Source organism: Mobula birostris, chromosome 27 (assembly GCF_030028105.1).
Source record: "Mobula birostris isolate sMobBir1 chromosome 27, sMobBir1.hap1, whole genome shotgun sequence".
In the NCBI taxonomy this organism is placed as follows: Eukaryota; Metazoa; Chordata; class Chondrichthyes; order Myliobatiformes; family Myliobatidae; genus Mobula; species Mobula birostris.
In genome coordinates, this window is record NC_092396.1 from 16,114,364 (window position 1) to 16,130,959 (window position 16,596).

The 16,596-nt window shown below is 40.3% G+C and overlaps 1 protein-coding gene across 4 annotated transcripts in view; it reads right to left on the reverse strand.

Moving 5' to 3' along the window:
- LOC140188529 (calmodulin-binding transcription activator 1-like) overlaps nucleotides 1-16,596 on the reverse strand; it is a 1,232,669-nt gene that overhangs the window by 24,965 nt on the left and 1,191,108 nt on the right. For 3 of the 4 annotated variants that reach the window (XM_072244898.1, XM_072244897.1, XM_072244895.1), the window contains 2 exons: nucleotides 14,995-15,069; nucleotides 10,069-10,099 (listed from right to left, as the gene is read on the reverse strand). In XM_072244898.1, coding sequence (XP_072100999.1) covers nucleotides 10,069-10,099; nucleotides 14,995-15,069 — 106 coding nt within the window. The remainder of the gene's footprint in view (nucleotides 1-10,068; nucleotides 10,100-14,994; nucleotides 15,070-16,596) is intronic. The other variant, XM_072244896.1, reaches the window with a different exon arrangement.

Genomic DNA, 16,596 nt, shown 5'->3' on the forward strand with positions numbered 1-16,596 from the left:
TGTGAAAAACAGGAGGATGATGAGCATAGGTATAGGACTGCTCAGGGATAAATGAGGAAACACGTGCCTGGAGTCAGAGGAAGCAGGGGAGGTCCTTAATGAATACTTTGCTTCAGTTTTCACCAGCAAGAGGAGAGGGAATGTGAGGTTAGTATAGAACAGGCTAGTGCACTGGAGCATGTAGACATTAAGAAAGAAGCAGTGTTAGAACACAAGAAAAACATTAGGATAGTTAATTCCCAGGGACTGGCAGGATATACCTCAGGTTATTACGGAAAGTGAGGTAGAGCTTGCTGGAGTATTAACAATAACCTTTGCATCTTCACCTGCCACAAGAGCAATACTAGATGTTTGGAGGATGGCAAATGTTGTTCCCTTGTTCAAGAAAGGTATTAGGTAAAGATAATCCTGGGAATTACAGAACAGTGGCAAAGAAATGGAGAGGATTCTTAAAGACAGAATTTATGAGCATATGGAGAAGCATGGCCTTGTTATGGATAGTTAGCATGGCTTTGAGAAGGATAGATTGAATTCTTTGAGGTGATACAAATTGATGAAGATAGAGTGGTGGAAATGGTGTACATGGATTTTAGTAAGGTGTTTGACAAGATTCCACATGGAACGTTCCTCCAGAAAGGCATGGGATCCTTGGAAACTTGATTATGTGGATTTGGATTTAGCTAGGTCACAAAAGCAGAGGGTGGTAGTATATGCGCGTATTTTGCCTGGAGGTCAGAAACTAGTGGTGTTCTGCAGGGATCTGTTCTGGGATCTTGCTTTTTGTGAGTTTTATAAATGGCTTGAATGAGGAAGTGGAAAGGTGGGTTAGTAAGTTTCCAGGTGACATGGAGGCTGTGGTGTTGTAGGTCATGCAGAAATTTTTCACAGGTTACAATGGGACAGTGAGAGGATGCAGAGTGGAACTGAGAAGTGGCAGATGGAGTTCAATCTGGAAAAGTGTTTCATGATATATTTTCAAAGGTTGAACTTGAATATAGAGTACAAGATTAGTAGGATTTTTAGCAGTGTGGATGAAAAGAGACACCTTGGGTCCAAATCCACAAGTTCCACAAATTTGCTGTGCAAGTTAACAGGGTAGTTAAGAAGGCATATCATGTGTTGACCTTTGGGGGATTGAGTTCCAAGAACTGTGAGGTAATGTTGCAACTTAATAAAAATCTGGTTAGACTACACTTGGGGGTATTATGTTTACGTAGTACTGGTCGCCTCATTATAGGAAGGACGTGGAAGTTTCAGGCAAGGTGCGGAGGTGATTTACTAAGGTACTACTGGATTAGAAAATATGTCTTATGAGTGAGCTGGGGCTTTTCTCTATGGACCAAAGGACAATGAAAAGTGACTTAATTGAGTGTATAAGATTACAAGAGACATAGATAGAGTGGACAGCTAGTGCCTTTTTCCCAGTGCAGCAATAGCTAAGGACATCCTTTTAAGATAAGCAGAAGAATGTTCATGGGAGATGTCAGAGGTAGGTTTTTTTATAGAATGTTAAATGCCTGGAATGCATTGGCAGGAGTGGTAGAGACTGATACATTAGGATCATTTAAGAGACTCTTAGATAGGCTCCTGGATGAAAGAAAAATGGAGGGTTGTGGACTATATAAGAGGGTATGGTTAGATTGATCGTGGAGTAGGTTAAAGGTCAGCACAACATCATGGGCCGAAGGTCCTGTACTGTGCTGTACTGCTCTATGTTCTAATCTACTGTAATATATGGACCAGCCACTGTAGCTGCTGTTTGAAAACCTGTGAGGTGTGCATGTAACAACCCAATATGAAGTAGAAGAATGGGTTCAAACAGGGGTTTGTGGTGCTGCTGATGGTGGCAGGCAGACACATTCTGTTTATAAATTGGACAGGTAAAAAAACAATATTTTTCTATAATATAATGCAGCTTTAAAAAACTATCAACAATTCTGATTTTAGCCTGTAACATCAGCCATTTGCATGCATGCATTCATTCCAAACTCAGTAATTCACAGGTCTGCTAAGACAGGAAAACCTCAGTGAACTAGTGCATCAGTAGTGCCCCTTTGTGGGCTGGCTCATGGAAGACAACACCAAGGTCTCAGGGAATTTCAGATAAAGCAAGCCATCACAATGTAAACAATACTACGTGTGCTAACCCTTTATTTCAATGGCCCAGGCTGTTAAAGGCTGGGAGTGTGGCTCATTGTCAATTATGGGGAAAGGACTAGGAGGAAATTATGAAGGGTGACATAACAGGATACTTTGCAATTATCAGTAGGATTTCACAAGACAACATGGATTTCTGAAATGGAAATCGTGTTTGACAAACCAATTGGAGTTCTGTTTTTGAGAATGTAACTGGTGGAATGATAAGGGAGAACCAGTACAGGTGGCATATTTGGATTTTCAGAAATATTTTTTACAAGTCCCACAGAACGGTCGGCGTGCAAAAGTAAGAACATGTTCCATCTACTGTCTTTTATTAGCTTTCCTCCATTATGTCCTAAGTTTAGAGAAAATAAGAAGTCGGACATTTGATACATCCCTTTAAACTTGAAGAAACCTGGTGACCTTTTATTCAATATTTTCATTTGGTTTGATTTATTGCTCTTCCAGTTATTTACTTGAAACTTCAGATTTCATCAGAAAGTTTCTCTTTCTTCTTGCTTTAACTCTAAGTATGGGCTGCCCAGTCCCTTTTTTTCTCTTTTTCTTTTTTTTACCTTTTGTTTTTGTTTATAGAGAATAATGGGGTTCTTTTATTTATATATATATATATATATATATATATAAAATTATAAAAGTTTCTTTATCTTTTTTTTCTTTTTATGAAATGATGAGAATTGATTATCTTATTTTTTTATTATTATTAGATTAATACTGTGTATGATCTTGATAATGTTTATTTTACCTTTTATATGTATTGTTATCAATATAGATATTTGAGATAATTCTCCTCTTGTTTGTAGTTTTTAAAAAATTAATAAAAAGATTGACAAAGAAAGAACATGGTTTTGGTGATAATGTACTTTATAGATTATAAATTGGTTAACAGAGAGTTGGAAGTAACTAGTTGGGATCAGAGTTTGCACCTCAGCTATTTTATAATTACACATATTTCCTGATGATGTAGAAGACTATTTGTCTGACTGAGTCTATGCTAGCTTTCAAATCAATCCTATCAACCCATTTCCTCCATTGATTTTCTCTCATATGCCCATTAGCTCTCCCTGATATTCCTACTACTCAGCTACACAAAGGGTAATTTACAGCTGCCAATTTAATTACCCATCAGCACATCGTTGGGATATGGAAGGAAATCAGAGTACCCAGGAGAACATGGGTCACTGAGAGAACATGTAAACTACACACAGACAGCACCCAAGGTCAGGACGGACCCTACGGCACTGGAGCATGAGGCTGTGTTGTCTGTAATGTTGCAATGATTTGAATAACGGATTAAAATGCAATATTTCAATTGTAGCCCAGTTTGCTGATGACCCAGTGCTATGTAATCATGTGGAGAATGTACTTAAGGCAACTCAGACTAAGCCAGTGAGCAAAAAGATAGCAGATGTAGCACTGTGAAGATAAAAATCATCCACTTTGGAAAAGAAGGCAGCATATTGATCTGTTTAGATTGGGAGGTGTTAATGTACATTGGTGACAAAGCAAATATTGTAGGTACAGCTGCGGTTAAGAAGGACAACTGATGATAGCCTTCAAAGCAGGAGGAATTGAGTACAGGAGTTGGAATGTCTAGCTATAATTTTACAGGGCCTTGGTGAGACCACATTTGGGATACTGTGTACCACTTTGGCCTATCATGTAGCAAAGGGTATACTTACAATAGAAAGTGCAGCGAAGGGTCATTCCTGGAATGGCAGGAGTGCCATATGAAGAAAGGTTAGGACTCATATTCATTATGCTGAGAAGAATGAGATGGAATGTACTAGGAATGTACAACGTTTAAATAGGGCAGGACTGATAAAAGAAATTAACTTTATTTGTCACATGTACATTGAAACAGCAAAACATACTAGAGTTGCAATGAGATGGGAGTCAGAGTGCCAGAACAGTTAGTGGAGAGGTTGCAGAGACAGATGTTGTTAAGACCTCAGAGAAAGTCAGGAACTAAAAGGTTGAGCATGGTGTGACTAATGTCCTGAGCTGTGTATATTTTAATGGAAGTATCATAAGAAAGGTAGATGAGCTCAGGGCATGGATCAACACCTGGAAATATGAAACTGTAGCCATTAGTGAGACTTGATTGCAAGAGGGGCAGGACTGGTAGCTCAGTATTTTGGGACTCTGTTGTTTTAGACACGACAAAGTGGGAGGGGTTTAAGGAGAAGGGTTGGCATTACTAGTCAGGGAAAATGTTACAGCGGTTTTTAGTGAAGACAGACTGGAGAACTCGTCTAGTGAGGCATTATGGGAGGAACAGAAATAAGAAAGGTATGATCACATTAATGGGGTTATATTACAGACCACCCAACAATCTGAAGGACTTGGAGGAACAAGTTTGTAGAGAGATCGCGGACTGTTGCAAGAAACATAAGGTTGCTATGACAGGTGATTTCAACTTTCTACATATTGACTGGGACTCCCATACTGTAAAAGGACTAAATGGGATAGAGTTTGTCAAGTGTGTTCAGGGAAGTTTCCTTAATCAGCACGTCAAAGTCCCACAAGAGAGTGTACGATACTTTATCTGCTATTAGGGAATGAGACAGGGCAGGTGACAGAAGTTTGTGTAGGGGAGCATTTTGCATCTAGTGATCACAATACAATTAGCATCAAAGTAAATATGCAAAAAGATAGGTCTGGTCCCTGAGTTGAGATTCTAAATTGGAGAAAGGAAAATTTTGATGGTATCAAAAAGGATCTGGCAAGTGTGGATTGGGGTAAGCTGTTGGACTTTAGTAAGGCATTTGACAAGATCCCACATGGGAGGTTGGTCAAAAAGGTTTAGTCATTTGGAATTCAACATGAGGTAGTAAATTATATCAGACATTGACTTTGTGGGAGAAGCCAGAGAGTGGTAGTAGATGGTTACCTCTCTGACCGGAGGCCTGTGACTGCTAGAATGCTGCAGGGATTGGTACCGTGCCTGTTGTTGTTTGTCCTCTATATCAACATACTGGATGGTAATGTGGTTAACTGGATCAGCAAATTTACAGATGACACCAAAATTGGAGGTGTAGTGGACAGTGAGGAAGGTGATCATGGATGGCAGTGGGTTCTGGACAAGATGGAAAAATTTGCTGAAAAATGGCAGAGATGGAATTTAACCCAGACAAGTGCAAGGTGTTGCACTTCAGTAGGTCCAACTAGGGTAGGTCTTACACAGTGAACAATAGGGCACCGAGGAGTGTGGCAGAACAAAGGATCTGGAAATATAGGTCCATAATTCATTGAAAGTGGCATCACGGGTAGATAGGATTGTAAAGAAAGCTTTTGGCACCTTGGCCTTCATAAATCAAAATATTGAGTACAAGAGATGGAATGTTATGTTGAAGTTGTATAAGACATTGGTGAAGCCTAATTTGGAGTACTGTGTGCAGTTTTGGTCATCTACCTACAGGAAAGATGTCAATAAGGTTGAAAGAGTACAGAGAAAATTTACAAGGATGTTGCAGGTCTGCAGGACCTGAGTTATAAGGAAAGATTGAATAGATCAGGACTTTCTTGGAATGTAGAAGATTGAGAGGAGATTTGATGGAGCTATACAAAATTATGAGGGGTATAGATAGAGTAAATGGAAGCAGGCTTTTTCCACTGAGATTGAGTGGGACTACAACTAGATGTCATGGATTAAGGGTGAATGGTGAAAAGTTTAAGGGGAACATGAGGGGAAAACTTCATCACTCAGAGGGTCATGAGAGTGCGGAACGAGCTGCCAGCGCAAGTGGTGCATGCAAGCTCAATTTCAATGCTTAAGAAAAGTTTCGATAGGTACATGGATGGTAGGGGTATGAAGGGCTATGGTCCCACTGCAGGTCAATAGGGGTAGACAGTTTAATGGTTCAGCATGGATCAGATGTGCCAAAGGGCCTGTTTCTGTGCTGTACTTTTTGATGACTCGATGACTCTGTTCAGTGAAATGTGTCTTTTTTTTTGCATCAATGACCAACACGGTTCAAAGATTGCACTAGGGCAGCCACAGTGTCGACATGCTTCTAGCACCAACAAAGCATGCCCAAACTTCCTAATCCTAAATCTAACCATGCATCTTTGGAATATGGGAGCACCTAGAGGAAATCCACGCGGTCACAGGGAGAACATACAAACTCCTTACAGATAGCGGCGGGAATCAAACCGTGATCGGTGATGCTGTTAAATGATTATGCTAACCTCTACACTGTGTTACCACCCTGCTATCTGGTTGCAGTATCCAGAATAAGGGGTCACAGCATTAGATTTTCAAATTTCATTTATTTATTTATTTATTTATTTATTTCACGATACAGCGCGGAGTAGGTCACTCTGTCCCTTTGAGCTATGCTGCCCCAGAAACCCCATAACCCCAAAGAACCCTAACCTGATCACAGGCCAATTTACAATGACCAATTAACTTGCTCAGTACATCCTGGGACTATGGGATGAAACTGGGACACATGGGGAAAAGCCACACATTCCAATGGGAGAACATACAGAGTCTCCATACAGAATGGTGCTGGAATTGAACTCTAAACTCCAGAAAATCTCCAGCTTTAATAGCATCGTGCTAATAGCTACACTACCGAGACACCCATGGAATTGAGTACAGGACTACTAAAATTTCAAGGGAAGAGATCTGAGAGTGAACTAGGAGAAATTTCCGTACTCATTGTGATGACCTGTGAAATTCACAACCACAAAGTGCAGTAGAGACCAAGCCGCAGAATATATTTAAGGAGATAGTTAAACAATAATAGGGAAAGGATGTCAAGAAGCATAGAAAGTGATTGGGAATATACTGTTGAGAATGACGATTAATCATAATTATATTGACTGAGGGAGCAGATTTGAAGGGCCACCTGGCATGCTTCTATGTTTTGTTACCTGGATTTCCTTCTTTTTTGGGGTTAACATGTTATTTTTGCCTCGGTGATAAAGTTACGAGGAGCTATGAATGTTTGATGCTGATCCTGCTGCTGGTTCTCCTGTATGACTTGTAACCAGTGATATCCAATGACAATTAAATGATACTCCAGGAATCCCACCTAATGCTAGGCAGATGCCTCTGAATTTAGGAGTCATTTACAAATACTTGGATGTTTTATAAACTAAAAAGTGGATAGCAACACACACAAAATGCTGGAGGAACACAACAGGTCAGGCAGCATCCATGGAAATGAAAAAAAAAGTCAGTGTTATGGGCCGAGACCCTTCTTCAGGACTGAGGAAGTAGGGGGGAAAGTGCCAGAATAAAAAAGTGGAGGGAGGGGAATGAAGCTAACTGGAAGGTGATAGGTGAAGACAGGTGGGTGGGAAAGGTCAAGGGTAGGTGTAGCAATTAGGCCGCTTGCAGGGATAAGTGCCGGGAGGGAGATTAGTGGGGAAGGATGAGTGGACAAGGGAATTGCAGAGGGAGTGATTCCCCACGGAGAGCAGGTGGGAGGGGGAAGGTAAAGATACGTTTAGTGGTAGGGTCCCTTTGGAGATGGCGGAAGTTGCTGAGATTACATGTTTTAGATGCAGAGGCTAAGAGGGTGACAGATAAGGACAAGAGGAACCTTATTACTGTTAAGGCAGCAGGAAGATCAGGTGAGCATGAATGTAGGGGAAATGGAGGAGATATGGGTGAGGGCAACATCAATAGTGGAGAGAAGGAAACCCCATTCTTTAAAGAAGGAGGACATCTCTGATGTCCTGGAACGGATGTGGTGGAGGTGAAGAATCTGAGAAAAGGGAACAGTATTTTTACAGGAGACAGGATGGGAAGAAGGACAGTTGAGATAACTGTGGGGATTAGTAAGTTTATAAAAGATATTGGTTGACAGTTTGTCTCCAGAGAAAGAGACAGAGAGATCGAGAAAGGTGTCCAAGCTGGACCAAGCTCAGTATGGGTGCATGTTTGGAGAAAGTGAGAAGAGCTGAAGGAAAAAATAGTTCAGGGTGAGTACCAGTTCTACCAGGAAGGGGATTAGTTGGTTCTTTTGTCAAGAAAGAAGCAGGGAGCTTTGAAGCCTTCTTGGTGGGACAGAGAAGTGTATAGGAACTGAACATCCATGGTAAAGATGAGGCGGTCAGGGCCAGGGAATTGAAAGTTACTCAGGAGATCGACGGCTTAAGAAATGTCGCAGATGTGGAGGGAAGGGGCTGAACCAGGGGGCGTAGAATGGAATTGACATATGAGGATACGTGTTCAGTGGGACAGGAGCAGGCAGAGACAATAGGTCTACCTGGACAGTCCAGTTTGTGTATCTTGGTAGAAGCAAGAGAAAAGTGGATATCACTTATATATGAATGAACTTTAACACGACCAGGAATTTGAATGGATTGTGATCATTAAGAAAGAAAAGGCTTCCTTTAAAATTAATTGTGACCAAAAATAGCAAGAAAACTGATCTGAATGGCACTTGTGAAAGGTGCCTCCTCGGTTAACACTTTGCCCCTCCTACTGGGATATGATAGTGAATATAGGTGAGGATTTATCCAAAAGCAAACAAGCACACATGGACAACTGGGAGAAATAGGCTCTTGGGAGGGAGACACTAGACATCAGCAAACATTGTGATCAGTCTAAGAGGGAAATGTTCTCAGTCATCAATACACAAGGTGGAAGTGGTAAGCATCCTATTTTTTTCAAATCAGGCTGCAAATATAATGCAAGTTTGCTCTGTTATAGATTGCTGATTATAAAATAACCAAGACTGGCCCTTTTCACTCTGCTTCCTAAGGGACAGAGCCCTACTTTTTAAATTAGCATCCCATCCTGTAACCTCACTCTGATAGTAAAGTGAGGAAATAGTTTAATGTCACATTGGTACAATAGGGACAATCTAAGTTTGGGGCAAAATCACTGTATTGGAGAGCTAGAGGAACTCTACATCTCGACCAGGTTATATATTCAAACTGTAATTTTTTGATGCTGGTTCTGGGTTCCTGACTCTAGAACACAAATCCCATGAATGTTTATTTATAAAGGTTTTGTAAACATACTTACTAGCCCTTATAACATAATCAAAAAAAAAGGAACAGGCAACTTTGTGTTTTCTGAGACAGTGAGAAACACTGTAACAACCTCTGTTGGACACTTGTGAAATAAAAGAGGGGTGAAGTGCAAACTGTTCATTATTCACTTGTTGGAGTTTGTAGCAGACACTGTCCTGTCTGCATTCTTCTTGGGAGATCCTCTTTAAACTATGGCTCTGTCAGAATATTATCAGCTCCTAAGACAGTGTGGTGCACCTTGCCTTCCACAGTTCGGATGGGAAATGGGGAGGGATGGAGCATTATTCTGACTGAACTAAGAATGAAATGTGCTGAAGATCACAAACACCATTTTATTTCAGTCTTCCGATAGTTCAAGGACACATTCCAATGTGCCCAGTAGAATAACAGGCTCCCCATAAGACTCCGGGTCTCCATCATGGTCCAAACTGGCTCCAATAACCCTTCGTGATCACTTCAGTGGGAGATAGGAAAGGGGTTGGGTCAGAGTAAATAGAGCCAGGAAGTATACACTTCCATTTCTATGAATGAATTCAGCTGGTTTTGCTTGACTTTGCCTTTCCTTAAAACCTTGGTGTCAATTCACATGAGCCAAATAAGTTCCAAGTTCAACATTTTTAATTGGATAATTCCTGGATGCGTTTCATGTCATCCAGCATTCCACAATTCATCGCAAGTGTCATTCTGGATCATGCATTAAAAATAACTGCTGAAATCATTTACCATATATATAACTATATATATGTTTATAAAATAAAAATTGTTTCTTTAAGAAGCAGATTTGTTAGTATTGTTTTGAGTGTTAGTTTATTTATAGGCAACAAATGGGAGAATTGGCAGGTTAGGCTGCAGCCTCATGCAAGCAGGCACCAAGCAGAAATAGAGAGAAGCTGGCCAGCAGAAGGCTACACTCACCCTCTTGTACAGTCTACGGTCCACCAGGGGGCTTAGGACAGCAAAACAATACCAAACAGCTATTAGCAAACCAAATGTACCATCAATCATCAAACCAAAGGCAGGTTTCAATACTTCAAATTTTGACGCAAGGTGATGCCATTTCACCCTCTATCCCTTCCTTCCTCCTTCCTGTTTTGAGATTCATCTCTATTAACAGGAGCATTGGTGATTTGGGGAACACGGACTCCTCCAAAACTATCAATACCAATGTTGTCCTGCACTACACTTGTGCTTTTGGCAAGAGTTATATATCAACAAGCTCTTCCATTCTTCCTCCCCCCAGTGGCAATGTGACTAGGGCTGAAACTTGTCGCATGCATTAATCAGTAATGGGTATACTCAGAAATTCAGATATACTGGGGCAAGATTGCTACTGATTTATTTATGGGACATGGAGACTGCCAGCAATATTTGTAGTTATTGACCATCCCTCATTGCCCTTGAACTGAGGAGGCAGTTAAGAGTCAACTACTTGGTGGCATTAAAGTCACATATAGGCCAGACTGAGTGTGAGTGACAAATCTCCCTCCCCAAAGAACACTGGCAAACCAGTCAGATCTTATGACCACCCATTGGTTTCATAGTCACCATTCATGGGATTATCTATTGTTTCAATTCCAAACTTTATTTAATCACTTGAACTTACATGGCCAGTTGCCATGAACATGTCCTTGGATTCAACACTGGCTGTTATTTCAGTGACATAACTTTATACCATTATAATCCACTCATCACAATTCAATGATATCCAAGCTTCTGTTTGAACTCAAACAGCAAAGGTCTGTACCCTTTGTTGCAAACCTTTACTCAAATGTAGAAGGAGAAATGAGACAAATAATCAGTTGCCAATATCATCCAATCTCCTCTAATGCTAAAGGTTGCACAATGTCCTATAGGGGCGTGGCAGAACGGAATCTAAGTGGACTACAATATGCAAGCAGAGTGTTGTAGTTGTAACTAGAATAATAAATAACAGAAAAACACCCAAAGTAATTAAAGAAAAGTGTAAGTAATACTCAAAGATTAAGTACAAAAGTCTTATGTTCCTTTAACTTTAAAATATTGTCATAGTTATAATTACCACTTCATTCTTCCTATGGATGAGTAATTATCAAATCCAATCTTGATTATAGATATCAACTAACTCTGGCTTCAAGGATTATCCGGAAGAACGATTGTCTAAAACTAGTCTCCTTTTGTGCTATCATTCTACCATTCTCATGGAAAGTCACGAGCTCAAATTTAACACTGTCAGCTTATAATTAAAATAACTAGCCTGCTGGGCGCTTGTCGATGTGGATGTCACATTTTGTTCCGGGTTTCTTGTATGGATTGAGAATAGTGTTTCACATCATCTATCTATTTTATGGAACTTTGGAAAGAGTGATTAAGCTTTGTAAATTTATGTTTTTTCAAGTAACTCAGTTCTGTGGATTACAAGAGAGTGAAAGAGATACTAGGTGAGGCAAGTTTCTACACTGTTGACAATTCTGCTAATATTGGCCAATGGTTATTCCCAGCCTCACTCTCTTGCAAACTAATGCCTGAAATGAGGCCTTTAGGCTACTATGCACATGCTTGGTTTTACAAAGAACTAATTAATTTGTTCCACTGCCTCACTCTTTCCCCACTGCTCTGTAAAACTTTTATTTCAGTCCTTCTAATACTGAATTCTGAATCAAACCCTCATGTAAAAAAATCCAAATTTCTTCCTATTTTTGCCAGTGACATTACATCTGTTTTAATGCAATCCCTTACTTTCAATTCTATTTCTCTTGACTATTTTGCCCTATAACACTTTTATTCCCTTATCCCTTGTTTGATTTATTTTAAACAAATACTATTTACAATGAGGAACTGAATGAGGCAAAGTGGAGAAAAACAAAAGCAGTGTTGCATAGCAACTTTGATTTTGTACATTTTTCACAGGTTTATTTACCTAGCTCCTGGATCTTGGCAAAGGTAATAAAAGGCAAATTAAGGAAAAAGCTCACAACACTGGCCTGCCCGCTTAAGCAGAACTGGCCAGTCTGCTTGGCAAACCACCAGTGTTATTTTGGTGTCTCCAGAAAATGAAGATTAATCGCAAGGACATTGCTGGGAGCAAAATCATGAGGAAAATCACCGTGGTTTTTTAAAAACTTTTTTTGAAGAGTTTAATTAATTATAAAAATAAAAGAGCCAGGGGAAAAAGAGCAATTCTACTGAATTAAGCTGTAAAAAGCAGTTGTTTTCCAACAGAGATGGGTGCACTGAGTGTGCTCATTGGGTGATTACAGGGAGGGGGCAGATGGGTGGGTACTGGATGGTTCATGGGGGCAGTGGGATGAGGGTGGGCCATGTGGATGGCACACTGGGTGATCAATGGGGTGAAATGTAAGAGGCCTAGGTCATGAGGATGGGCGTGATATAATTAATGATGGGCTCTGGAAGTGCAGTGCACCAGGAGTGTGGACACTGTATGAATAATGGAGATGGAAGTAGAAAAATGACACACCAATAGGACAGGCACACTATATGATCGATTGCGAGCTGAGGCAGGTCATATAATTAAATCTTCAGAAATACATCCAATCAGAATTGGCAATTAAGCCAGGCAGAAAAGAAAAAAAAGTAAACATGACTCTGGTGAGGTGCGGGAGGCAACACATACAAAGTCTGAATCCAGGTTAGTGAATCAGTAAGGAAAACAAAATGTGTAGTGGTTTGAAAATACTCAAGCCAAATTCAATCCTTGCCTGTATAAATCAGTACCTTTTTATATGAGGTATTGCTCTGGTGCGATAGGGGTGGGTGGAGGGGATTACAGTTTTTGGTAAAGGTACCAGCCATAATTCCAGAATCTACTACTACAAACCCTTAATGAGACAGTAGTTTAAACTATTAGTGAAAAGGGTTATTATAAAAAAAATTTCAAGGCAGCACAGAAACTAATTTTACAACCAGGCAATCTAGTTCACCAAAAGTCATTAAAAAACAAATATCTACACAGAAAGGACTTGTCTCTGATGTTGAAGTAAACAGTTTGCTAATATTGAATTTGTCAGGCAGGATAAAGCTGTGGCTGAGTTGAATGTTTATTAATGTATCACCATGTGGATATTTTTTATATAATTTCAGAAACATCACCATTCTGCACTCACATGTTAAAAATGCAGTGCTGTAAGATCTGCTAGGCCTGGTTGAGACAGAACTTTCCTGCACAACTACTGTAGCATATTGCACAGGCACTGCCTGAGGTTTGTTGATATTTGCTGATGGTGAGTGAAGCCCCTCCAATCTGCTAGTGAGCCAACAACATAGGCTTTGGTGAATATCCTGCCCATATAATTCAGCTTAGTAGCCTCTGTCTGGACAATCTGGGTACCATTTGGTTCCAAAATTGCAACCAATGTGCTCCTGTATACATTTGTAGCCTGAGTCAGGCTGGTTATTGAAGGCATTAGGGCCAAGGATACTAACTATGCAAAGTTTGGATATCATGACAATCATTGACTGTGTTTATAAGGCTATATTCCAACTAATATCCATTCTTAATTTTACATACTAAACAACTGTTCATTGGCAGGATGACAATGCCACTAAAAGTTACTAATTATATTGTCTAGACTGTGATCCAACAAGGTCTGATGCAATTCAAGTTCTCTAACGTCTATGGGGGAGTGCCACCCACTTCAGTCACAATTCCATACACAGAATAGGCTGAGGACTGCTTTGCCAGTGGTTGTCAAGGTCTTTGTGTGGGTCTAGTCTTTTCCAGGATAGAGCCAGAAATATTGACAACTGCTCACAGTTTAGTGTTCACAACCGCATATGAAAGGTGACTGGCACACATCATTTTGAAAGAGCTGGGTAAGCAATTCTAGCTGAAACAACGGACAGTTGAAGAACTCTAAAGTTTGAAAGACAGGATCCCTGACACTGCCAGGGGAGTTTTGTGCTCAAATCTCTTGAATGAGATGTAAACCATCAACCCATTGCCTCCAAGGTGAGGGTCTGACTATTTGAAAAAAAAAAGACCGATAGAGGGCTAAAAGCAATAATTCACCATCATAAAGTTAAAGACCTTTGAGGTACTTAGTGTGATAGTTAATAGATGGATATGAAGTTCCTTTGTCCATAAAAAGGACAATGTACATTCAAAATTAAAGACTTTGTTAAAAAATTGCTGTACATGGAAACTTAAAGCAAAGGTTCTGATGAACTGATATTGGTCAGCATAAATTCAAAGCTTCAATCTCAGAATTCAATCCTGCATGTTTATTCCAACACACAGTTCTACATGGTCTAGAAGAACCTGTTCTGTACGAGCTACTGTGGGTACATTTCATATGGCATTGTAGACAAACACTGTTGTGCTTATTGTCTGAGGTGGGCATCACACTCTGACCGGATACTGCCCTCACTGAGCTAGAAACACATGCGAATTTTCCTGCAGGCCTCACTGGGGTTGTACATAGAAATGGGAAAATTAACTGATTTCTGTTCCTTAATCCAAGTCACAGAGCCTGCTGTGGAGCAGCAACCAGCAAGCAAACTGGCTAACCTAGCAAAGACTGGGGAAATAGAACCTAACACTCTGACATTTTTATAATCCCAGTTTCAGGAAGGGACCGTGATTTTACCAACTGCAAATACTGGATGAACTGTGGTAAAATATTCCACAGCAGAGAACAACACAGGGAATAATGGAAAAATTTATAAATTGTCCTAATAATGAAATAATCTTTATTTTTCTCTTCCATTATTCTCAGACATCAGTCAGTTGACTTAAAATTTTTACTTGTTTTACTCTACAAAGAAATAAAAGCAAAACCGCAAAATAGAGTAAAAATAAAGATTTTTCGAATGGTGACAGATTTTGAATGACATTTGACATCTCACCTGTGACGACAACGACGCAAAAATCGCATAATTTTCCGTGCAGCTTGATCCTGTTTCTTGGTCAGCAGACTGCTTCTGTGGGAAGAAGGAGGAACATAATAAGAGCAAACATTCTCTTTGTTGCCGAAGATCCAGTATATTTGTAAGGTAATTGTGCTAAGACGACTTGCATTAAAATTTTTGGACACACAGGAGACTGCAGATGCTGGAGCAACATACAAAGGAGCTGGTGGAACTCAGTGGGTCGGGCAGCATCTGTAGACGGAAATGGTACAGCCAATGTTTCAGGTTGAGACCTTCCATCAGGACAGGAAAGGGGAGATAACCAGTATTAAAAGGCAGAAGGAAGGAGTGGAGTAACAGCTGGTGTGTGATTGGTGGATCCAAGTAAGGGTTTGAAGTTAGAAAACTGCCGATTTCCATCCCAACTGACAAATACCAGGTTCAGCTCATGACACACAAACTCATCGATTCACAAGTGGTTGCTCCATTGACTTAAGGATTGGATTCACTCAAGATGCAAACATGAAATCTGTCCAAAGAAGCAACTATGTGTTTCATCCACTGACTTAGAAACACATGGCTGACTCATTGATGGGCATAGGGCATAGTCATTGATGCAGACATCGGGTTCATCCACTGATGGAAAAAGGGATTTCAACTTGCAAACAAGGAGACCTCATCAAAGATTAGTGCAATCTCAACAAAACTGATTACTTCTATACTCCAATGCTCTTCTAAAATACCATCAGCCTCTCCTTCTGCTTGCTCTACCTTCATATTTACTTACACTACAACATTATTTTCTTCTTCGGGGATCATCACCTTGTTGTGGTGGAGAGATTTGTGAGATCCTGAGAATGATGCAGCCTGGAGCTCAGCTCCTGGTAGGGTCACCCATGGCAATAAGGTCAAGGTAGAGGTCCCAGACAAAGAGGGATCCAACTGAGATCTCAGCAGAAGATGATGGCACATCACAACGGCAATGCAGGTGGAGGAAGGCAGCAGCAGTGAAGGGCCCCCAGTCATTTTGCATTCCATGCCACTGGCCCCTGACCCTGATCTGTCAAGGATCCTGAGGAGACTGCTCATGCATCACATTAAACAAAGGCCTTCTCCATTAAGGAAATAACTTCTTGGGAGAACATCATACTCAACTTGCGTAATCACATGAATACTACTGCAATATTTTACTGGCTTTCTGCCATTTAAAAATATTCTGTTTTTCTGTTCTTTCTCTCTAAGTGCATAATCTTACTACCTCCCAAACTACAATCCATCTACCACCCCCTTGCCCCACGTATGCATTCCTTGGTAAGCTGTTGTCGGAGCTAATTGCTGATCCTTTATAACAGCATCAGTTACATTTAAGCATTTGAAAATGACACATTTACGGTATTCAATTTCTTTACGTTTCTGTACTTTAATCCAGCCTTTATCCGTGCAAATGTTATTCCCACACCCATACATCCTTACATTATGTAGTTATCTTACTGTGTTTCACCTTATCTAATGGAATGTAAAACATACAAATTTCAGCACAGTATAATCCCTTTGGCCCAAGATGTTGTGCCTACCCTTTATCCTACTCTAAGATCAATC